Consider the following 24596-nt stretch of genomic DNA (forward strand, 5'->3'; position numbering starts at 1 on the left):
ATAATAATGGGAAACTTTAACAGCCCTCTGTAAACATTAGACAGAACAACGAGACAGAAATCTAAAAAGGATATCCAGGAATTGAACTCAGCTCTGCACCAAGCGGACCTAGGAGACATCTACAGAACGCTCCACCCCAAATCGACAGAATATACATGCTTCTCAGCACCACATCACACTTATTTCCGCATTGACCACATAGTTGGAAGTAAGGCACTCCTCAGTAAAAGTAAAATAACAGAAATTACTACAAACGGTCTTTCAGACCACATTGCAATCAAAGTAGACCTCAGGATAAAGAAACTCACTCAAAACCGCTCAACTGCATGGAAACCGGACAACCTGCTCCTGAATGAGTACTGGGTACATAACGAAATGAAGGCAGAAAGAAAGATATTCTCTGAAACCAATGAAAACAAAGGCACAACATACCAGAATCTCTGGGTCACATTTAAAGCAGTGTGTAGAGGGAAATTTATAGCACTAATTGCCCACGAGAGAAAGCAGGAAAAATCAAAAATGCATACCCTAACATCACCATTAAAAGAATGAGAGAAGCAAGAGCAAACACATTCAAAAACTAGCAGAAGGCAAGAAATAACTAAGATCTGAGCAGAACTGGTGGAGATAGAGACACAATAAACCCTTCAACAAATCAATGAATCCAGGAGCGGGTTTTTTGCAGTGATCAACAAAATTGATAGAGCACTAGCAAGACTAAGAAACAAGAGAAGAAAGAAGAATCAAACAGATGCAGTAAAAAATGATAAAGGGGATATCACCACCGATCCCACAGAAATACAAACTACCATCAGACAATACTATCAGCACCTCTAAGCTAATGAACTAGAAAACCTAGAAGAAATGGATAAATTCCTGGACGCATACAACCTCCCCAGAGTAAACCAGGAAGAAGTTGAATGCCTGAGTAGACCACTAACAGGCTCTGAAATTGAGGCAATAATTAACAGCCTATCAAGCAATAAAACTCCAGGACCAGACGGATTCACAGCCGAATTCTACCAGAAGGACAAGGAGGAGCTGGTACCATGCCTTCTGAAACTATTCCAATCAACAGAAAAAGAGGGAATCCTCCCTCACTCATTTCATGAGGCCGGCATCATCCTGATCCCAAAGCCTGAGAGAAACACAACCCAAAAAGAGAATTTTAGGCCTATGTCCCTGAGGAACATCGATGGGAAAATCCTCCCTAAAATACCGGAAAAACGAATCCAGCAGCACATCAAAGGGCTTATCCATCATGATGAAGTGGGCTTCATCCCTGACATGCAAGGCTTGTCCATCATATGCAAAACAATAAACATAATCCAGCATATAATCAGAACCAAAGACAGAAACTGCGTGATTATCTCAACAGATGCAGAAAAGGCCTTTGACAAAATTCAACAGCCCTTCATGCCAACAACTCTCAATAAATTAGGTATTGATGGGACATCTCCCAAAATAATAAGGGCTATTTAGGGCAAACCCACAGCCAATATCATACTGAATGGGCAAAAAGTGGAAGCATTCCCTTTGCAAACTGCCACAAGACAGGGATGCCCTCTCTCACCACTCCTATTCAACATAGTGTTGGAACTTCTGCCCAGGGCAATCAGGCAGGAGAAAGAAATAAAGGGAAATCAATTAGGAAAAGAGGAAGTCAAATTGTCCCTGTGTGCAGATGACATGATTGAATATTTAGAAAACCCCATCGTCTCAGCCCAAAATCTCCTTAAGCTGATAAGCAACTTCAGCAAAGTCTCAGGATACAAAATCGAGGTGCAAAAATCACAAGCATTCTTATACACCAATAACAGGCAAACAGACAGCCAAAAGATGAGTGAGCTCCCATTCACAATTGCTTCAAAGAGAATAAAATGCCTAGGAATCCAACTAACAAGGGATGTGAAGGACCTCTTCAAGGAGAACTACCAAGCATTGCTCCACGAACTAAAAGAGGAGACAAACAAATGGAAGAATATTCCACCATCACGGATTGGAAGAATCAATATCGTGAAAATGGCCATACTGCCCAAGGTAAATTATAGATTCAATGCCATCCCCATCAAACTACCAATGACTTTCTTCACAGAACTGGAAAAAACTGCTTTAAAGCTCATATGGAACCACAAAACGGCCCCCACTGCCAACATATTCCTAAGCCAAAAGAACAACGATGGAGGCATCAAGCTGTCCGACTTCAAGCTACAGTAGAAGGCTACAGTAACCAAAGAGCATGCTATCGGTTGCCGTTTTGGTTACCGTAGACCAATGGAACAGAATAGAGCCCTCAGAAATAATACAACACATCTACAACCATCTGATCTTTGACAAACCTGAGAAAAACAAGAAATGGGGAAAGGATTCCCTATTTAAAAAATGGTGCTGGGAAAACAGGCTAGCCATATGTCGAAAGCTGAAATCGGATCCCTTCCTTACACCTTGTACAAAAATTAATTCAAGACAGATGAAAGACTTAAATGTTAGATCTTAAACCATACAAACCCTAGGAGAAAACCCAGCCAATACCATTGAGGACACAGGCATGGGCAAGGACCTCATGTCTAAAACGCCAAAAGCAATGGCAACGAAAGCCAACATTGACAAACAGCATCTAATTACACTAAAGACGTTCTGCATAGCTAAAGAAACTCCCATGAGAGTGAACAGGCATCCTGCAGAAAGGGAGAAAATTTTTGCAATCTACTCATCTGACAAAGGGCTAATATCCAGAATCTACTAAGAACCCAAACAGAGTTACAAGAGAAACCAAACAAGCCCATCAACAAGTGGGGGAAGGATATAAAGAGACACTTCTCTAAAGAAGACTTTTATGCAGCCAACAGACACATGAAAAAATGCTCATCAACACTGGCCATCAGAGAAATGCAAATCAAATCCGCAATGAGATATCATCTCACACCAGGTAGAAGAGCGATCATTAAAACGTCAGGAAACAACAGGTGCTGGAGAGGTAGTGGACAAATAGGAACACTTTTACACTGTTGGTGGGACTGTAAACTAGTTCAACGGTAGTGGAAGATAGTGTGGTGAATCCTCAAGGATCTCGAAATAGAAATACCTTTTGACCCAGCCATCCCATTACTGGGTATATATACCCATAGGATTAGAAATCATGCTGCTAAAAGGACACACGCAGACGTATGTTTATTGCGGCACCATTCACAGTAGCAAAGACTTGGAACCAACCCAGATGTCCATCAATGATAGACTGGATTAAGAAAATGTGGCACAAATACACCATGGAATACTATGCAGCCATGAAAAAGCATGAGTTCATGCCCTTTGGAGGGACACGGATGAAGCTGGAAACCATCATTCTTAGCATACCATAGCAAGGACAAAAAAACCAAACACCGCATGTTCTCATTCATAGGTGGGAATTGAAGTATGAGAACGCTTGGACACAGAAAGGGGAACATCACACACCGGGGCCTGTCATGGGCGTGGGGAGGGGGAGGGATAGCATTAAGAGATATACCTAATGTAAATGACTAGTGAATGGGTGCAACACACCAACCAGGTGAATCTTGGAAGGCAAAAGCTACTGAATTTAGCGAATTTGTGGAGGCATTCCCAGAAATCAGCCAGGTGAAGTATCACACAACCGAAGACTGCACCACTCCTCTAAGGCAGCACTATGCGGCAAACCCAGACGGCCACTCTTCTCACCCCTCCTCCGTTGGCTGTTCTGGGTAATGTGGTTCAAAAGTCACCTAGGCAACTGCAAAAATAGCTGAAATGGAGTAAGGGCTTCAGGCTGGTGACTAGCAGAGGTCCACCTGACCCCCGTAAGCTGCTGAACAAGAAGGGCTGCCAGAAGTGTCCCCCTAGGGAATTTGGTGGAGACGAAGACCCGCTCACTGGACAAGGGTTCCTCCCAGGAGACGCCCGAGCGGAAGAAACGGGCTGTGAGCCACGCCCTTTCACCCTCCGCTACCCCGCCCTGGGCTGGTGAAGGTGCGCGTAAGGATGAGGACTACTGAGCCCTGAAGAAATAAATCCTTCCCCTTTGACCCCAAGGAGGATTGCCTGTGAGGATCTTCAACGAGTCTACCCGTGTCTAGACACGGGAGCAGGTCTGTCCGGCACAGCACCTCCCTCAAGGAGGAGAAGAGTGAGGAGAAAGGAAACTCAAGTCTGACCATTCTGTCCTGGGAGAGAAGAGGAGGATCTCATCTCTCATCTGTCCAAGCATGGCAAGGAGACTTTCTCTCATCTTTCCAAGCAAGATGACTTTTTATAATTAGGAAACAAAAAGAATTTAGAAGACATGAAAGCAGCCCGTAAGGTGCATTCCTAAGGACTGCCCATTGAAACTGACAAAATTGCCCTTGTTTGATGAGAGGAATGAGCAGAGCACTGAGGTGGTGAACAGGGATCTAGTGAGACTTTCCCAGCATGTTTCTACCAAAGCTTTCTCTAAGCTTCTCGGAACACTCTCCTAATAAGCAGATGTTTGGCCCTTCAGAAAGTCAACAAGCAAAATGCCTTGAGTGTCCCAAAACACTGATGCCATGATGTTGGCTCCTGACTGGCCTCCTTTTCCTTTGACTGGACCACTGCCACCTCTCGGTAGCCGTCGCTTTGATGATGCTTTGCATTCGAGGTCATATTGGTAAAGCCATGTTCCAACTTCCGGTTACAATTTGTCAGAGGGATGCGTCAGGATCGTGATCCCTCCTGTTTAAAATTTCCACTGATAGCTCTCGTCGTAACTGCAGCTGATCTGGGCACAGTGGTTTTCACAGCCACTGCAGGATTCATCTCCCACATCTTCTCACCTCTTCTTGAAACAAGCTATACATTCGTAAAGAGTTCATTTCTTTGGGGTAGTGTCCTTAGAAGCTTTTGTTAAAACATCAATGATTTCTTCATTCTTCCACCCAAGCTTCACCAGAAATTTGATGTTTGCTCTTGCTGCAATTTTCGTGGAATTCATGTTGCTCTGATAGGAGTCCTTTTCAGTGGATGTCTCATCCTTCTCAGTGCCTCAAACTAGATCTAGTTCAGAAAGGTTATAAGAAGTTCGGACAAGTTCATTTGAGTGCAAACCAGTGGAAACCCATGCATAGTTTCTTCACCATGTGCATTTTCTATGAACCTTTTGAAGAACCCCTGTGTTGAACATTGCCCAAGTCGTGGGAGAGAAGTGGGTGCGGTCCACTTCCTGTCCTCAATTTGCCCTCAGCGGAGGAGTGCACAGAGCAGGGAAACGCAACCCCAGAGAGATCCTGCCCTGCAGCATGCAGCAGACTGCTGGCCCAGTCCTGGCTCCATGGGGTGCTGTGTGGGCCCAAGCAAGTTGACCAAACTCCCTGATGCTGAAATGAATCCTAGGTGGCCCAATTCCAGTAGCCATGATAGGACTGCCCTGCAGGGACAGTTAATTAACTGAGGAAAAGCAACCTAGCTCCAAGGTTAGCAACCAGGAGTTCCAGTTGATTCCATTAGTGCACCCCTTGAGGCATTCCCAAGCTGGAGTCTGGTTGAAGATGAGGCTCAGTGTGATTGGATGGAAGCACCAACCTATCAAGGAGAAGTCCCACCCACTCTGCCCTGTGCGTCTATAAAGGCGACGGGTGGCGGGGGCGGCACTCATTGAAGCCGCCAGTTGGGAGAGGAGCAGAGCCAGGCCGGTGCTCCCGAAGGCAGCAAGATGTTGCGAGCCACAGCTCCCTGCTGGTTCCCACCTGGATACCCAGAAGCTAAGAAGGTGGTCGAGGAGGCGGCCCTGGAGGCAAGAAGCCGCCAGTTGGGAGCGGAGCAGAGCCAGGCCGGTGCTCCCGAAGGCAGCAAGATGTTGCGAGCCACAGCTCCCTGCTGGTTCCCACCTGGATACCCAGAAGCTAAGAAGGTGGCCGAGGAGGCGGCCCTGGAGGCAAGAAGCCGCCAGTTGGGAGCGGAGCAGAGCCAGGCCGGTGCTCCCGAAGGCAGCAAGATGTTGCGAGCCACAGCTCCCTGCTGGTTCCCACCTGGATACCCAGAAGCTAAGAAGGTGGCCGAGGAGGCGGCCCTCGAGGCTCCAGAATTCCCCCTGCCCTCTCATCAGCCTGCCCAGAGCTTCGGGCTCCGGGTGCCCCAGATGCACAACCAGGCCTCCGCATTTGTGGACATCCAGGCGGAGCCCCAGAACAGGGGTCCGGCGGTGCCCCCAGCGTATCTCAAGATGGTGACGGAGGCGTCCTACTTCCCTGCGCAGAGGGGATCGGCCTGCTGCTTGCCAGCCGCCCCAAGGCTGACAGAGAGGCCCTCGGGAGTCCGCATCTCAGCCCCCAGGAAGAGGAAGACGATCGCCCAGTCTTCCAGCCCTTGCTTGGTCACAGGTTGCACAGATGCCAAGAGAACCCGGGTGGCCAGCAGCAGCCAACGCTCCAGTGGCTCCAAGGTAGGCAGACAGCCAGGGAAGACGCGCAACAGGTCAGGGATGGCATGCAAGACCACCACCACCATCAGCTCTAAGCGAATCGTCCGTCGTCCATCCCTACCGAGTTTGAAGAAACCTATTATCCTCCGAAGGTCTGGGTGCCAAGTCCCCACCGTCCTCCGCCGAGGCTATCTCCAACTGTTCACCGAAGAGTGTCTCAAGTTCTGCGCCTCCAAGCAGGAGGCCGTGGAGAAGGCGCTGAACGAGGAGAAGGTGGCCTACGACTGCAGCCCCAACAAGAACAGGTACCTGAACGTGGTCCTGAACACCCTCAAGAGACTGAAGGGCCTGACCCCCAGCTCCATGCCGGGCCTCAGCAGGGCCGCCCTGTACAGCCGCCTCCAGGAGTTCCTGCTCAGCCAGGACCAGCTCAAGGAGAACGGCTACCCCTTCCCGCACCCCGAGCGGCCCGGAGGCGCCGTCCTCTTCACTGGCCAGGGGAAGGGGCCCGGCGACTCCTCCTGCAGGGTCTGCTGCCGTTGTGGCACCGAGTACCTGGTGTCCTCCTCGGGCCGCTGTGTACGCGACCAGTTGTGTTATTATCACTGGGGGCGGGTCCGCTGGAGCCAGGTGGCTGGAGGCCGGGTTAGCCAGTACACCTGCTGTGCAGCTGCTCCTGGCTCTGTGGGCTGCCAGGTGGCAAAGCAGCACGTGCGGGACGGCCGCAAGGACAGCCTCGATGGCTTCGTGGAGACCTTCAAGAAAGAGTTGTCCAGAGACGCTTATCCAGGAATCTACGCCTTGGACTGTGAGATGTGCTACACCACGCATGGCCTAGAGCTGACCCGCGTCACCGTGGTGGACGCCGACATGCGAGTGGTGTACGACACCTTCGTCAAGCCCGACAACGAGATCGTGGACTACAACACCAGGTTTTCCGGAGTCACCGAGGCCGACGTCGCCAAGACGAGCATCACCTTGCCCCAAGTGCAAGCCATCCTGCTGAGCTTTTTCAGCGCCCAAACCATCCTCATCGGGCACAGCCTGGAGAGCGATCTGCTGGCCCTGAAGCTCATCCACAGCACCGTGCTGGACACGGCCGTGCTCTTCCCGCACTACCTGGGTTTCCCCTACAAGCGTTCCCTCAGGAATCTCGCGGCCGACTACCTGGGACAGATCATCCAGGACAGCCAGGACGGCCACAACTCCAGCGAGGACGCAAACGCCTGCCTGCAGCTGGTGATGTGGAAGGTCCGACAGCGTGCCCAGATCCAGCCACGCCACCGGTCCGCCTCTCCCGCCGCCCTGGCCTGTCCTTGGCCCCAGGCCCCTTCCACAACCGCCATCAGTCCCGAGAGCTCACCCTGTCCACCTCGCCGCAAGGCCAAAGAAACCGGAGCAGTCGACGGCAGGAGAGGGCAAAAAGCCAAGAGTAACCCCAACCGGCCACTCCCAGTCCCCCGGAATCCCTGCCGCGGACCCTCGGGCCTGTCCCCATCCCTCTGCCCTTCCCAGACCTCTGTCCTTCCACTAATCGCCTCCCGCAGCACCGAGCCGCCACTCCCAGTCCCCCGAGTCCCTGCCGCGCCCCCTCGCGCCTGTCCACATCCCTCTGCCCATCCGAGACCTCTGTCCTTACACCACTAGCCACCCCACGTGGGACTTCCATGGCCTCTGAGTACAAGGCCAGCCCCCCGGCCCACCAGCTTTCTGAATGTGTGCTTACCTGTTTTTCTCGAGAGGCACCACAGTGAGGTGGGTGAAGCACTTAGGCTCTGGAGTTAGATATCTGGGTTCAAGGCCAAATTCCACCACTTATTAGGTTTCTAATATTGCACAGATAATGTCTTTGCGCTTCTACCTTTTGATCTTTAAAGTGTGATCAAAAGAGACTTAGACTCCCACATCATAATAATGGGAAACTTTAACAGCCCTCTGTAAACGTTAGACAGAACAATGAGACAGAAATCTAAAAAGGATATCCAGGAATTGAACTCAGCTCTGCACCAAGCGGACCTAGGAGACATCTACAGAACGCTCCACCCCAAATCGACAGAATATACATGCTTCTCAGCACCACATCACACTTATTTCCACATTGACCACATAGTTGGAAGTAAGGCACTCCTCAGTAAATGTAAAATAACAGAAATTACTACAAACGGTCTTTCAGACCACATTGCCATCAAAGTAGACGTCAGGATAAAGAAACTCACTCAAAACCGATCAACTGCATGGAAACCGGACAACCTGCTCCTGAATGAGTACTGGGTACATAACGAAATGAAGGCAGAAAGAAAGATATTCTCTGAAACCAATGAAAACAAAGGCACAACATACCAGAATCTCTGGGTCACATTTAAAGCAGTGTGTAGAGGGAAATTTATAGCACTAATTGCCCACGAGAGAAAGCAGGAAAAATCAAAAATGCATACCCTAACATCACCATTAAAAGAATGAGAGAAGCAAGAGCAAACACATTCAAAAACTAGCAGAAGGGAAGAAAGAACTAAGATCTGAGCAGAACTGGTGGAGATAGAGACACAATAAACCCTTCAACAAATCAATGAATCCAGGAGCGGGTTTTTTGCAGTGATCAACAAAATTGATAGAGCACTAGCAAGACTAAGAAACAAGAGAAGAAAGAAGAATCAAACAGATGCAGTAAAAAATGATAAAGGGGATATCACCACCGATCCCACAGAAATACAAACTACCATCAGACAATACTATCAGCACCTCTAAGCTAATGAACTAGAAAACCTAGAAGAAATGGATAAATTCCTGGACGCATACAACCTCCCCAGAGTAAACCAGGAAGAAGTTGAATGCCTGAGTAGACCACTAACAGGCTCTGAAATTGAGGCAATAATTAACAGCCTATCAAGCAATAAAACTCCAGGACCAGACGGATTCACAGCCGAATTCTACCAGAAGGACAAGGAGGAGCTTGTACCATGCCTTCTGAAACTATTCCAATCAACAGAAAAAGAGGGAATCCTCCCTCACTCATTTCATGAGGCCGGCATCATCCTGATCCCAAAGCCTGAGAGAAACACAACCCAAAAAGAGAATTTTAGGCCTATGTCCCTGAGGAACATCGATGGGAAAATCCTCCATAAAATACCGGAAAAACGAATCCAGCAGCACATCAAAGGGCTTATCCATCATGATGAAGTGGGCTTCATCCCTGACATGCAAGGCTTGTCCATCATATGCAAAACAATAAACATAATCCAGCATATAATCAGAACCAAAGACAGAAACTGCGTGATTATCTCAACAGATGCAGAAAAGGCCTTTGACAAAATTCAACAGCCCTTCATGCCAACAACTCTCAATAAATTAGGTATTGATGGGACATCTCCCAAAATAATAAGGGCTATTTAGGGCAAACCCACAGCCAATATCATACTGAATGGGCAAAAAGTGGAAGCATTCCCTTTGCAAACTGCCACAAGACAGGGATGCCCTCTCTCACCACTCCTATTCAACATAGTGTTGGAACTTCTGCCCGGGGCAATCAGGCAGGAGAAAGAAATAAAGGGAAATCAATTAGGAAAAGAGGAAGTCAAATTGTCCCTGTTTGCAGATGACATGATTGAATATTTAGAAAACCCCATCGTCTCAGCCCAAAATCTCCTTAAGCTGATAAGCAACTTCAGCAAAGTCTCAGGATACAAAATCGAGGTGCAAAAATCACAAGCATTCTTATACACCAATAACAGGCAAACAGACAGCCAAATCATGAGTGAGCTCCCATTCACAATTGCTTCAAAGAGAATAAAATGCCTAGGAATCCAACTAACAAGGGATGTGAAGGACCTCTTCAAGGAGAACTACCAAGCATTGCTCCACGAACTAAAAGAGGAGACAAACAAATGGAAGAATATTCCACCATCACGGATTGGAAGAATCAATATCGTGAAAATGGCCATACTGCCCAAGGTAAATTATAGATTCAATGCCATCCCCATCAAACTACCAATGACTTTCTTCACAGAACTGGAAAAAACTGCTTTAAAGCTCATATGGAACCACAAAACGGCCCCCACTGCCAACATATTCCTAAGCCAAAAGAACAACGATGGAGGCATCAAGCTGTCCGACTTCAAGCTACAGTAGAAGGGTACAGTAACCAAAGAGCATGCTATCGGTTGCCGTTTTGGTTACCGTAGACCAATGGAACAGAATAGAGCCCTCAGAAATATTACGACACATCTACAACCATCTGATCTTTGACAAACCTGACAAAAACAAGAAATGGGGAAAGGATTCCCTATTTAAAAAATGGTGCTGGGAAAACAGGCTAGCCATATGTCGAAAGCTGAAATCGGATCCCTTCCTTACACCTTGTACAAAAATTAATTCAAGACAGAAGAAAGACTTAAATGTTAGATCTTAAACCATACAAACCCTAGGAGAAAACCCAGCCAATACCATTGAGGACACAGGCATGGGCAAGGACCTCATGTCTAAAACGCCAAAAGCAATGGCAACGAAAGCCAACATTGACAAACAGCATCTAATTACACTAAAGACGTTCTGCACAGCTAAAGAAACTCCCATGAGAGTGAACAGGCATCCTGCAGAAAGGGAGAAAATTTTTGCAATCTACTCATCTGACAAAGGGCTAATATCCAGAATCTACTAAGAACTCAAACAGAGTTACAAGAGAAACCAAACAAGCCCATCAACAAGTGGGGGAAGGATATAAAGAGACACTTCTCTAAAGAAGACTTTTATGCAGCCAACAGACACATGAAAAAATGCTCATCAACACTAGCCATCAGAGAAATGCAAATCAAATCCGCAATGAGATATCATCTCACACCAGGTAGAAGAGCGATCATTAAAACGTCAGGAAACAACAGGTGCTGGAGAGGTAGTGGACAAATAGGAACACTTTTACACTGTTGGTGGGACTGTAAACTAGTTCAACGGTAGTGGAAGATAGTGTGGTGAATCCTCAAGGATCTCGAAATAGAAATACCTTTTGACCCAGCCATCCCATTACTGGGTATATATACCCATAGGATTAGAAATCATGCTGCTAAAAGGACACACGCAGACGTATGTTTATTGCGGCACCATTCACAGTAGCAAAGACTTGGAACCAACCCAGATGTCCATCAATGATAGACTGGATTAAGAAAATGTGGCACAAATACACCATGGAATACTATGCAGCCATGAAAAAGCATGAGTTCATGCCCTTTGGAGGGACACGGATGAAGCTGGAAACCATCATTCTTAGCATACCATAGCAAGGACAAAAAAACCAAACACCGCATGTTCTCATTCATAGGTGGGAATTGAAGTATGAGAACGCTTGGACACAGAAAGGGGAACATCACACACCGGGGCCTGTCATGGGCGTGGGGAGGGGGAGGGATAGCATTAAGAGATATACCTAATGTAAATGACTAGTGAATGGGTGCAACACACCAACCAGGTGAATCTTGGAAGGCAAAAGCTACTGAATTTAGCGAATTTGTGGAGGCATTCCCAGAAATCAGCCAGGTGAAGTATCACACAACCGAAGACTGCACCACTCCTCTAAGGCAGCACTATGCGGCAAACCCAGACGGCCACTCTTCTCACCCCTCCTCCGTTGGCTGTTCTGGGTAATGTGGTTCAAAAGTCACCTAGGCAACTGCAAAAATAGCTGAAATGGAGTAAGGGCTTCAGGCTGGTGACTAGCAGAGGTCCACCTGACCCCCGTAAGCTGCTGAACAAGAAGGGCTGCCAGAAGTGTCCCCCTAGGGAATTTGGTGGAGACGAAGACCCGCTCACTGGACAAGGGTTCCTCCCAGGAGACGCCCGAGCGGAAGAAACGGGCTGTGAGCCACGCCCTTTCACCCTCCGCTACCCCGCCCTGGGCTGGTGAAGGTGCGCGTAAGGATGAGGACTACTGAGCCCTGAAGAAATAAATCCTTCCCCTTTGACCCCAAGGAGGATTGCCTGTGAGGATCTTCAACGAGTCTACCCGTGTCTAGACACGGGAGCAGGTCTGTCCGGCACAGCACCTCCCTCAAGGAGGAGAAGAGTGAGGAGAAAGGAAACTCAAGTCTGACCATTCTGTCCTGGGAGAGAAGAGGAGGATCTCATCTCTCATCTGTCCAAGCATGGCAAGGAGACTTTCTCTCATCTTTCCAAGCAAGATGACTTTTTATAATTAGGAAACAAAAAGAATTTAGAAGGCATGAAAGCAGCCCGTAAGGTGCATTCCTAAGGACTGCCCATTGAAACTGACAAAATTGCCCTTGTTTGATGAGAGGAATGAGCAGAGCACTGAGGTGGTGAACAGGGATCTAGTGAGACTTTCCCAGCATGTTTCTACCAAAGCTTTCTCTAAGCTTCTCGGAACACTCTCCTAATAAGCAGATGTTTGGCCCTTCAGAAAGTCAACAAGCAAAATGCCTTGAGTGTCCCAAAACACTGATGCCATGATGTTGGCTCCTGACTGGCCTCCTTTTCCTTTGACTGGACCACTGCCACCTCTCGGTAGCCGTCGCTTTGATGATGCTTTGCCTTCGAGGTCATATTGGTAAAGCCATGTTCCAACTTCCGGTTACAATTTGTCAGAGGGATGCGTCAGGATCGTGATCCCTCCTGTTTAAAATTTCCACTGATAGCTCTCGTCGTAACTGCAGCTGATCTGGGCACAGTGGTTTTCACAGCCACTGCAGGATTCATCTCCCACATCTTCTCACCTCTTCTTGAAACAAGCTATACATTCGTAAAGAGTTCATTTCTTTGGGGTAGTGTCCTTAGAAGCTTTTGTTAAAACATCAATGATTTCTTCATTCTTCCACCCAAGCTTCACCAGAAATTTGATGTTTGCTCTTGCTGCAATTTTCGTGGAATTCATGTTGCTCTGATAGGAGTCCTTTTCAGTGGATGTCTCATCCTTCTCAGTGCCTCAAACTAGATCTAGTTCAGAAAGGTTATAAGAAGTTCGGACAAGTTCATTTGAGTGCAAACCAGTGGAAACCCATGCATAGTTTCTTCACCATGTGCATTTTCTATGAACCTTTTGAAGAACCCCTGTGTTGAACATTGCCCAAGTCGTGGGAGAGAAGTGGGTGCGGTCCACTTCCTGTCCTCAATTTGCCCTCAGCGGAGGAGTGCACAGAGCAGGGAAACGCAACCCCAGAGAGATCCTGCCTGCAGCATGCAGCAGATTGCTGGCCCAGTCCTGGCTCCATGGGGTGCTGTGTGGGCCCAAGCAAGTTGACCAAACTCCCTGATGCTGAAATGAATCCTAGGTGGCCCAATTCCAGTAGCCATGATAGGACTGCCCTGCAGGGACAGTTAATTAACTCAGGAAAAGCAACCTAGCTCCAAGGTTAGCAACCAGGAGTTCCAGTTGATTCCATTAGTGCACCCCTTGAGGCATTCCCAAGCTGGAGTCTGGTGGAAGATGAGGCTCAGTGTGATTGGATGGAAGCACCAACCTATCAAGGAGAAGTCCCACCCACTCTGCCCTGTGCGTCTATAAAGGCGACGGGTGGCGGGGGCGGCACTCATTGAAGCCGCCAGTTGGGAGAGGAGCAGAGCCAGGCCGGTGCTCCCGAAGGCAGCAAGATGTTGCGAGCCACAGCTCCCTGCTGGTTCCCACCTGGATACCCAGAAGCTAAGAAGGTGGCCGAGGAGGCGGCCCTGGAGGCAAGAAGCCGCCAGTTGGGAACGGAGCAGAGCCAGGCCGGTGCTCCCGAAGGCAGCAAGATGTTGCGAGCCACAGCTCCCTGCTGGTTCCCACCTGGATACCCAGAAGCTAAGAAGGTGGCCGAGGAGGCGGCCCTCGAGGCAAGAAGCCGCCAGTTGGGAGCGGAGCAGAGCCAGGCCGGTGCTCCCGAAGGCAGCAAGATGTTGCGAGCCACAGCTCCCTGCTGGTTCCCACCTGGATACCCAGAAGCTAAGAAGGTGGCCGAGGAGGCGGCCCTCGAGGCTCCAGAATTCCCCCTGCCCTCTCATCAGCCTGCCCAGAGCTTCGGGCTCCGGGTGCCCCAGATGCACAACCAGGCCTCCGCATTTGTGGACATCCAGGCGGAGCCCCAGAACAGGGGTCCGGCGGTGCCCCCAGCGTATCTCAAGATGGTGACGGAGGCCTCCTACTTCCCTGCGCAGAGGGGATCGGCCTGCTGCTTGCCAGCCGCCCCAAGGCTGACAGAGAGGCCCTCGGGAGTCCGCATCTCAGCCCCCAGGAAGAGGAAGACGATCGCCCAGTCTTCCAGCCCTTGCTTGGTCACAGGTTGCACAGATGCCAAGAGAACCCGGGTGGCCAGCAGCAGCCAACGCTCCAGTGGCTCCAAGGTCGGCAGACAGCCAGGGAAGACGCGCAACAGGTCAGGGATGGCATGCAAGATCACCACCACCATCAGCTCTAAGCGAATCGTCCGTCGTCCATCCCTACCGAGTTTGAAGAAACCTATTATCCTCCGAAGGTCTGGGTGCCAAGTCCCCACCGTCCTCCGCCGAGGCTATCTCCAACTGTTCACCGAAGAGTGTCTCAAGTTCTGCGCCTCCAAGCAGGAGGCCGTGGAGAAGGCGCTGAACGAGGAGAAGGTGGCCTACGACTGCAGCCCCAACAAGAACAGGTACCTGAACGTGGTCCTGAACACCCTCAAGAGACTGAAGGGCCTGACCCCCAGCTCCATGCCGGGCCTCAGCAGGGCCGCCCTGTACAGCCGCCTCCAGGAGTTCCTGCTCAGCCAGGACCAGCTCAAGGAGAACGGCTACCCCTTCCCGCACCCCGAGCGGCCCGGAGGCGCCGTCCTCTTCACTGGCCAGGGAAGGGGCCCGGCGACTCCTCCTGCAGGGTCTGCTGCCGTTGTGGCACCGAGTACCTGGTGTCCTCCTCGGGCCGCTGTGTACGCGACCAGTTGTGTTATTATCACTGGGGGCGGGTCCGCTGGAGCCAGGTGGCTGGAGGCCGGGTTAGCCAGTACACCTGCTGTGCAGCTGCTCCTGGCTCTGTGGGCTGCCAGGTGGCAAAGCAGCACGTGCGGGACGGCCGCAAGGACAGCCTCGATGGCTTCGTGGAGACCTTCAAGAAAGAGTTGTCCAGAGACGCTTATCCAGGAATCTACGCCTTGGACTGTGAGATGTGCTACACCACGCATGGCCTAGAGCTGACCCGCGTCACCGTGGTGGACGCCGACATGCGAGTGGTGTACGACACCTTCGTCAAGCCCGACAACGAGATCGTGGACTACAACACCAGGTTTTCCGGAGTCACCGAGGCCGACGTCGCCAAGACGAGCATCACCTTGCCCCAAGTGCAAGCCATCCTGCTGAGCTTTTTCAGCGCCCAAACCATCCTCATCGGGCACAGCCTGGAGAGCGATCTGCTGGCCCTGAAGCTCATCCACAGCACCGTGCTGGACACGGCCGTGCTCTTCCCGCACTACCTGGGTTTCCCCTACAAGCGTTCCCTCAGGAATCTCGCGGCCGACTACCTGGGGCAGATCATCCAGGACAGCCAGGACGGCCACAACTCCAGCGAGGACGCAAACGCCTGCCTGCAGCTGGTGATGTGGAAGGTCCGACAGCGTGCCCAGATCCAGCCACGCCACCGGTCCGCCTCTCCCGCCGCCCTGGCCTGTCCTTGGCCCCAGGCCCCTTCCACAACCGCCATCAGTCCCGAGAGCTCACCCTGTCCACCTCGCCGCAAGGCCAAAGAAACCGGAGCAGTCGACGGCAGGAGAGGGCAAAAAGCCAAGAGTAACCCCAACCGGCCACTCCCAGTCCCCCGGAATCCCTGCCGCGGACCCTCGGGCCTGTCCCCATCCCTCTGCCCTTCCCAGACCTCTGTCCTTCCACTAATCGCCTCCCGCAGCACCGAGCCGCCACTCCCAGTCCCCCGAGTCCCTGCCGCGCCCCCTCGCGCCTGTCCACATCCCTCTGCCCATCCGAGACCTCTGTCCTTACACCACTAGCCACCCCACGTGGGACTTCCATGGCCTCTGAGTACAAGGCCAGCCCCCCGGCCCACCAGCTTTATGAATGTGTGCTTACCTGTTTTTCTCGAGAGGCACCACAGTGAGGTGGGTGAAGCACTTAGGCTCTGGAGTTAGATATCTGGGTTCAAGGCCAAATTCCACCACTTATTAGGTTTCTAATATTGCACAGATAATGTCTTTGCGCTTCTACCTTTTGATCTTTAAAGTGTGATCAAAAGAGACTTAGACTCCCACATCATAATAATGGGAAACTTTAACAGCCCTCTGTAAACATTAGACAGAACAACGAGACAGAAATCTAAAAAGGATATCCAGGAATTGAACTCAGCTCTGCACCAAGCGGACCTAGGAGACATCTACAGAACGCTCCACCCCAAATCGACAGAATATACATGCTTCTCAGCACCACATCACACTTATTTCCACATTGACCACATAGTTGGAAGTAAGGCACTCCTCAGTAAAAGTAAAATAACAGAAATTACTACAAACGGTCTTTCAGACCACATTGCAATCCAAGTAGACCTCAGGATAAAGAAACTCACTCAAAACCGCTCAACTGCATGGAAACCGGACAACCTGCTCCTGAATGAGTACTGGGTACATAACGAAATGAAGGCAGAAAGAAAGATATTCTCTGAAACCAATGAAAACAAAGGCACAACATACCAGAATCTCTGGGTCACATTTAAAGCAGTGTGTAGAGGGAAATTTATAGCACTAATTGCCCACGAGAGAAAGCAGGAAAAATCAAAAATGCATACCCTAACATCACCATTAAAAGAATGAGAGAAGCAAGAGCAAACACATTCAAAAACTAGCAGAAGGCAAGAAATAACTAAGATCTGAGCAGAACTGGTGGAGATAGAGACACAATAAACCCTTCAACAAATCAATGAATCCAGGAGCGGGTTTTTTGCAGTGATCAACAAAATTGATAGAGCACTAGCAAGACTAAGAAACAAGAGAAGAAAGAAGAATCAAACAGATGCAGTAAAAAATGATAAAGGGGATATCACCACCGATCCCACAGAAATACAAACTACCATCAGACAATACTATCAGCACCTCTAAGCTAATGAACTAGAAAACCTAGAAGAAATGGATAAATTCCTGGACGCATACAACCTCCCCAGAGTAAACCAGGAAGAAGTTGAATGCCTGAGTAGACCACTAACAGGCTCTGAAATTGAGGCAATAATTAACAGCCTATCAAGCAATAAAACTCCAGGACCAGACGGATTCACAGCCGAATTCTACCAGAAGGACAAGGAGGAGCTGGTACCATGCCTTCTGAAACTATTCCAATCAACAGAAAAAGAGGGAATCCTCCCTCACTCATTTCATGAGGCCGGCATCATCCTGATCCCAAAGCCTGAGAGAAACACAACCCAAAAAGAGAATTTTAGGCCTATGTCCCTGAGGAACATCGATGGGAAAATCCTCCCTAAAATACCGGAAAAACGAATCCAGCAGCACATCAAAGGGCTTATCCATCATGATGAAGTGGGCTTCATCCCTGACATGCAAGGCTTGTCCATCATATGCAAAACAATAAACATAATCCAGCATATAATCAGAACCAAAGACAGAAACTGCGTGATTATCTCAACAGATGCAGAAAAGGCCTTTGACAAAATTCAACAGCCCTTCATGCCAACAACTCTCAATAAATTAGGTATTGATGGGACATCTCCCAAAATAATAAGGGCTATTTAGGGCAAACCCACAGCCAATATCATACTGAATGGGCAAAAAGTGGAAGCATTCCCTTTGCAAACTGCCACAAGACAGGGATGCCCTCTCTCACCACTCCTATTCAACATAGTGTTGGAACTTCTGCCCAGGGCAATCAGGCAGGAGAAAGAAATAAAGGGAAATCAATTAGGAAAAGAGGAAGTCCAATTGTCCCTGTGTGCAGATGACATGATTGAATATTTAGAAAACCCCATCGTCTCAGCCCAAAATCTCCTTAAGCTGATAAGCAACTTCAGCAAAGTCTCAGGATACAAAATCGAGGTGCAAAAATCACAAGCATTCTTATACACCAATAACAGGCAAACAGAGAGCCAAATCATGAGTGAGCTCCCATTCACAATTGCTTCAAAGAGAATAAAATGCCTAGGAATCCAACTAACAAGGGATGTGAAGGACCTCTTCAAGGAGAACTACAAAGCATTGCTCCACGAACTAAAAGAGGAGACAAACAAATGGAAGAATATTCCACCATCACGGATTGGAAGAATCAATATCGTGAAAATGGCCATACTGCCCAAGGTAAATTATAGATTCAATGCCATCCCCATCAAACTACCAATGACTTTCTTCACAGAACTGGAAAAAACTGCTTTAAAGCTCATATGGAACCACAAAACGGCCCCCACTGCCAACATATTCCTAAGCCAAAAGAACAACGATGGAGGCATCAAGCTGTCCGACTTCAAGCTACAGTAGAAGGCTACAGTAACCAAAGAGCATGCTATCGGTTGCCGTTTTGGTTACCGTAGACCAATGGAACAGAATAGAGCCCTCAGAAATAATACGACACATCTACAACCATCTGATCTTTGACAAACCTGACAAAAACAAGAAATGGGGAAAGGATTCCCTATTTAAAAAATGGTGCTGGGAAAACAGGCTAGCCATATGTCGAAAGCTGAAATCGGATCCCTTCCTTACACCTTGTACAAAAATTAATTCAAGACAGATGAAAGACTTAAATGTTAGATCTTAAACCATACAAACCCTAGGAGAAAACCCAGCCAATACCATTGAGGACACAGGCATGGGCAAGGACCTCATGTCTAAAACGCCAAAAGCAATGGCAACGAAAGCCAACATTGACAAACAGCATCTAATTACACTAAAGACGTTCTGCACAGCTAAAGAAACTCCCATGAGAGTGAACAGGCATCCTGCAGAAAGGGAGAAAATTTTTGCAATCTACTCATCTGACAAAGGGCTAATATCCAGAATCTACTAAGAACTCAAAGAGAGTTACAAGAGAAACCAAACAAGCCCATCAACAAGTGGGGGAAGGATATAAAGAGACACTTCTCAAAAGAAGACATTTATGCAGCCAACAGACACATGAAAAAATGCTCATCAACACTGGCCATCAGAGAAATGCAAATCAAATCCGCAATGAGATATCATCTCACACCAGGTAGAAGAACGATCATTAAAACGTCAGGAAACAACAGGTGCTGGAGAGGTAGTGGACAAATAGGAACACTTTTACACTGTTGGTGGGACTGTAAACTAGTTCAACGGTAGTGGAAGATAGTGTGGTGAATCCTCAAGGATCTCGAAATAGAAATACCTTTTGACCCAGCCATCCCATTACTGGGTATATATACCCATAGGATTAGAAATCATGCTGCTAAAAGGACACACGCAGACGTATGTTTATTGCGGCACCATTCACAGTAGCAAAGACTTGGAACCAACCCAGATGTCCATCAATGATAGACTGGATTAAGAAAATGTGGCACAAATACACCATGGAATACTATGCAGCCATGAAAAAGCATGAGTTCATGCCCTTTGGAGGGACACGGATGAAGCTGGAAACCATCATTCTTAGCATACCATAGCAAGGACAAAAAAACCAAACACCGCATGTTCTCATTCATAGGTGGGAATTGAAGTATGAGAACGCTTGGACACAGAAAGGGGAACATCACACACCGGGGCCTGTCATGGGCGTGGGGAGGGGGAGGGATAGCATTAAGAGATATACCTAATGTAAATGACTAGTGAATGGGTGCAACACACCAACCAGGTGAATCTTGGAAGGCAAAAGCTACTGAATTTAGCGAATTTGTGGAGGCATTCCCAGAAATCAGCCAGGTGAAGTATCACACAACCGAAGACTGCACCACTCCTCTAAGGCAGCACTATGCGGCAAACCCAGACGGCCACTCTTCTCACCCCTCCTCCGTTGGCTGTTCTGGGTAATGTGGTTCAAAAGTCACCTAGGCAACTGCAAAAACAGCTGAAATGGAGTAAGGGCTTCAGGCTGGTGACTAGCAGAGGTCCACCTGACCCCTGTAAGCTGCTGAACAAGAAGGGCTGCCAGAAGTGTCCCCCTAGGGAATTTGGTGGAGACGAAGACCCGCTCACTGGACAAGGGTTCCTCCCAGGAGACGCCCGAGCGGAAGAAACGGGCTGTGAGCCACGCCCTTTCACCCTCCGCTACCCCGCCCTGGGCTGGTGAAGGTGCGCGTAAGGATGAGGACTACTGAGCCCTGAAGAAATAAATCCTTCCCCTTTGACCCCAAGGAGGATTGCCTGTGAGGATCTTCAACGAGTCTACCCGTGTCTAGACACGGGAGCAGGTCTGTCCGGCACAGCACCTCCCTCAAGGAGGAGAAGAGTGAGGAGAAAGGAAACTCAAGTCTGACCGTTCTGTCCTGGGAGAGAAGAGGAGGATCTCATCTCTCATCTGTCCAAGCAAGGCAAGCAGACTTTCTCTCATCTTTCCAAGCAACATGACTTTTTATAATTAGGAAACAAAAAGAATTTAGAAGGCATGAAAGCAGCCCGTAAGGTGCATTCCTAAGGACTGCCCATTGAAACTGACAAAATTGCCCTTGTTTGATGAGAGGAATGAGCAGAGCACTGAGGTGGTGAACAGGGATCTAGTGAGACTTTCCCAGCATGTTTCTACCAAAGCTTTCTCTAAGCTTCTCGGAACACTCTCCTAATAAGCAGATGTTTGGCCCTTCAGAAAGTCAACAAGCAAAATGCCTTGAGTGTCCCAAAACACTGATGCCATGATGTTGGCTCCTGACTGGCCTCCTTTTCCTTTGACTGGACCACTGCCACCTCTCGGTAGCCGTCGCTTTGATGATGCTTTGCATTCGAGGTCATATTGGTAAAGCCATGTTCCAACTTCCGGTTACAATTTGTCAGAGGGATGCGTCAGGATCGTGATCCCTCCTGTTTAAAATTTCCACTGATAGCTCTCGTCGTAACTGCAGCTGATCTGGGCACAGTGGTTTTCACAGCCACTGCAGGATTCATCTCCCACATCTTCTCACCTCTTCTTGAAACAAGCTATACATTCGTAAAGAGTTCATTTCTTTGGGGTAGTGTCCTTAGAAGCTTTTGTTAAAACATCAATGATTTCTTCATTCTTCCACCCAAGCTTCACCAGAAATTTGATGTTTGCTCTTGCTGCAATTTTCGTGGAATTCATGTTGCTCTGATAGGAGTCCTTTTCAGTGGATGTCTCATCCTTCTCAGTGCCTCAAACTAGATCTAGTTCAGAAAGGTTATAAGAAGTTCGGACAAGTTTATTTGAGTGCAAACCAGCGGAAACCCATGCATAGTTTCTTCACCATGTGCATTTTCTATGAACCTTTTGAAGAACCCCTGTTTTGAACATTGCCCAAGTCGTGGGAGAGAAGTGGGTGCGGTCCACTTCCTGTCCTCAATTTGCCCTCAGCGGAGGAGTGCACAGAGCAGGGAAACGCAACCCCAGAGAGATCCTGCCCTGCAGCATGCAGCAGACTGCTGGCCCAGTCCTGGCTCCATGGGGTGCTGTGTGGGCCCAAGCAAGTTGACCAAACTCCCTGACGCTGAAATGAATCCTAGGTGGCCCAATTCCAGTAGCCATGATAGGACTGCCCTGCAGGGACAGTTAATTAACTCAGGAAAAGCAACCTAGCTCCAAGGTTAGCAACCAGGAGTTCCAGTTGATTCCATCAGTGCACCCCTTGAGGCATTCCCAAGCTGGAGTCTGGTGGAAGATGAGGCTCAGTGTGATTGGATGGAAGCACCAACCTATCAAGGAGAAGTCCCACCCACTCTGCCCTGTGCGTCTATAAAGGCGACGGGTGGCGGGGGCGGCACTCATTGAAGCCGCCAGTTGGGAGAGGAGCAGAGCCAGGCCGGTGCTCCCGAAGGCAGCAAGATGTTGCGAGCCACAGCTCCCTGCTGGTTCCCACCTGGATACCCAGAAGCTAAGAAGGTGGCCGAGGAGGCGGCCCTCGAGGCTCCAGAATTCCCCCTGCCCTCTCATCAGCCTGCCCAGAGCTTCGGGCTCCGGGTGCCCCAGATGCACAACCAGGCCTCCGCATTTGTGGACATCCAGGCGGAGCCCCAGAACAGGGGTCCGGCGGTGCCCCCAGCGTGTCTCAAGATGGTGACGGAGGCGTCCTACTTCCCTGCGCAGAGGGGATCGGCCTGCTGCTTGCCAGCCGCCCCAAGGCTGACAGAGAGGCCCTCGGGAGTCCGCATCTCAGCCCCCAGGAAGAGGAAGACGATCGCCCAGTCTTCCAGCCCTTGCTTGGTCACAGGTTGCACAGATGCCAAGAGAACCCGGGTGGCTAGCAGCAGCCAACGCTCCAGTGGCTCCAAGGTCGGCAGACAGCCAGGGAAGACGCGCAACAGGTCAGGGATGGCATGCAAGACCACCACCACCATCAGCTCTAAGCGAATCGTCCGTCGTCCATCCCTACCGAGTTTGAAGAAACCTATTATCCTCCGAAGGTCTGGGTGCCAAGTCCCCACCGTCCTCCGCCAAGGCTATCTCCAACTGTTCACCGAAGAGTGTCTCAAGTTCTGCGCCTCCAAGCAGGAGGCCGTGGAGAAGGCGCTGAACGAGGAGAAGGTGGCCTACGACTGCAGCCCCAACAAGAACAGGTACCTGAACGTGGTCCTGAACACCCTCAAGAGACTGAAGGGCCTGACCCCCAGCTCCATGCCGGGCCTCAGCAGGGCCGCCCTGTACAGCCGCCTCCAGGAGTTCCTGCTCAGCCAGGACCAGCTCAAGGAGAACGGCTACCCCTTCCCGCACCACGAGCGGCCCGGAGGCGCTGTCCTCTTCACTGGCCAGGGGAAGGGGCCCGGCGACTCCTCCTGCAGGGTCTGCTGCCGTTGTGGCACCGAGTACCTGGTGTCCTCCTCGGGCCGCTGTGTACGCGACCAGTTGTGTTATTATAACTGGGGGCGGGTCCGCTGGAGCCAGGTGGCTGGAGGCCGGGTTAGCCAGTACACCTGCTGTGCAGCTGCTCCTGGCTCTGTGGGCTGCCAGGTGGCAAAGCAGCACGTGCGGGACGGCCGCAAGGACAGCCTCGATGGCTTCGTGGAGACCTTCAAGAAAGAGTTGTCCAGAGACGCTTATCCAGGAATCTACGCCTTGGACTGTGAGATGTGCTACACCACGCATGGCCTAGAGCTGACCCGCGTCACCGTGGTGGACGCCGACATGCGAGTGGTGTACGACACCTTCGTCAAGCCCGACAACGAGATCGTGGACTACAACACCAGGTTTTCCGGAGTCACCGAGGCCGACGTCGCCAAGACGAGCATCACCTTGCCCCAAGTGCAAGCCATCCTGCTGAGCTTTTTCAGCGCCCAAACCATCCTCATCGGGCACAGCCTGGAGAGCGATCTGCTGGCCCTGAAGCTCATCCACAGCACCGTGCTGGACACGGCCGTGCTCTTCCCGCACTACCTGGGTTTCCCCTACAAGCGTTCCCTCAGGAATCTCGCGGCCGACTACCTGGGACAGATCATCCAGGACAGCCAGGACGGCCACAACTCCAGCGAGGACGCAAACGCCTGCCTGCAGCTGGTGATGTGGAAGGTCCGACAGCGTGCCCAGATCCAGCCACGCCACCGGTCCGCCTCTCCCACCGCCCTGGCCTGTCCTTGGCCCCAGGCCCCTTCCACAACCGCCATCAGTCCCGAGAGCTCACCCTGTCCACCTCGCCGCAAGGCCAAAGAAACCGGAGCAGTCGACGGCAGGAGAGGGCAAAAAGCCAAGAGTAACCCCAACCGGCCACTCCCAGTCCCCCGGAATCCCTGCCGCGGCCCTCGGGCCTGTCCCCATCCCTCTGCCCTTCCCAGACCTCTGTCCTTCCACTAATCGCCTCCCGCAGCACCGAGCCGCCACTCCCAGTCCCCCGAGTCCCTGCCGCGCCCCCTCGCGCCTGTCCACATCCCTCTGCCCATCCGAGACCTCTGTCCTTACACCACTAGCCACCCCACGTGGGACTTCCATGGCCTCTGAGTACAAGGCCAGCCCTCCGGCCCACCAACTTTCTGAATGTGTGCTTACCTGGTTTTCTCGAGAGGCACCACAGTGAGGTGGGTGAAGCACTTAGGCTCTGGAGTTAGATATCTGGGTTCAAGGCCAAATTCCACCACTTACTAGGTTTCTAATATTGCACAGATAATGTCTTTGCGCTTCTACCTTTTGATCTTTAAAGTGTGATCAAAAGAGA

The 24596-nt window shown here is 50.2% G+C and overlaps 1 protein-coding gene and 1 pseudogene across 1 annotated transcript; both read left to right on the forward strand.

The window, feature by feature from the left end:
* Positions 1-5683: 5683 nt before the first annotated feature.
* On the forward strand, positions 5684-7702 carry LOC134810757 (putative exonuclease GOR; the record flags this gene model as incomplete). Its single annotated transcript, XM_063816796.1, has 1 exon — positions 5684-7702. A coding segment is annotated over exon 1 (2019 nt), but the record flags the coding sequence as incomplete, so codon positions are not given.
* A 6279-nt stretch (positions 7703-13981) lies between these two features.
* Positions 13982-15999, forward strand: LOC134810758 (putative exonuclease GOR; annotated as a pseudogene).
* Positions 16000-24596: the final 8597 nt, after the last annotated feature.

Source organism: Pan troglodytes, chromosome 7, assembly GCF_028858775.2.
Source record: "Pan troglodytes isolate AG18354 chromosome 7, NHGRI_mPanTro3-v2.0_pri, whole genome shotgun sequence".
NCBI classification, from domain to species: Eukaryota; Metazoa; Chordata; class Mammalia; order Primates; family Hominidae; genus Pan; species Pan troglodytes.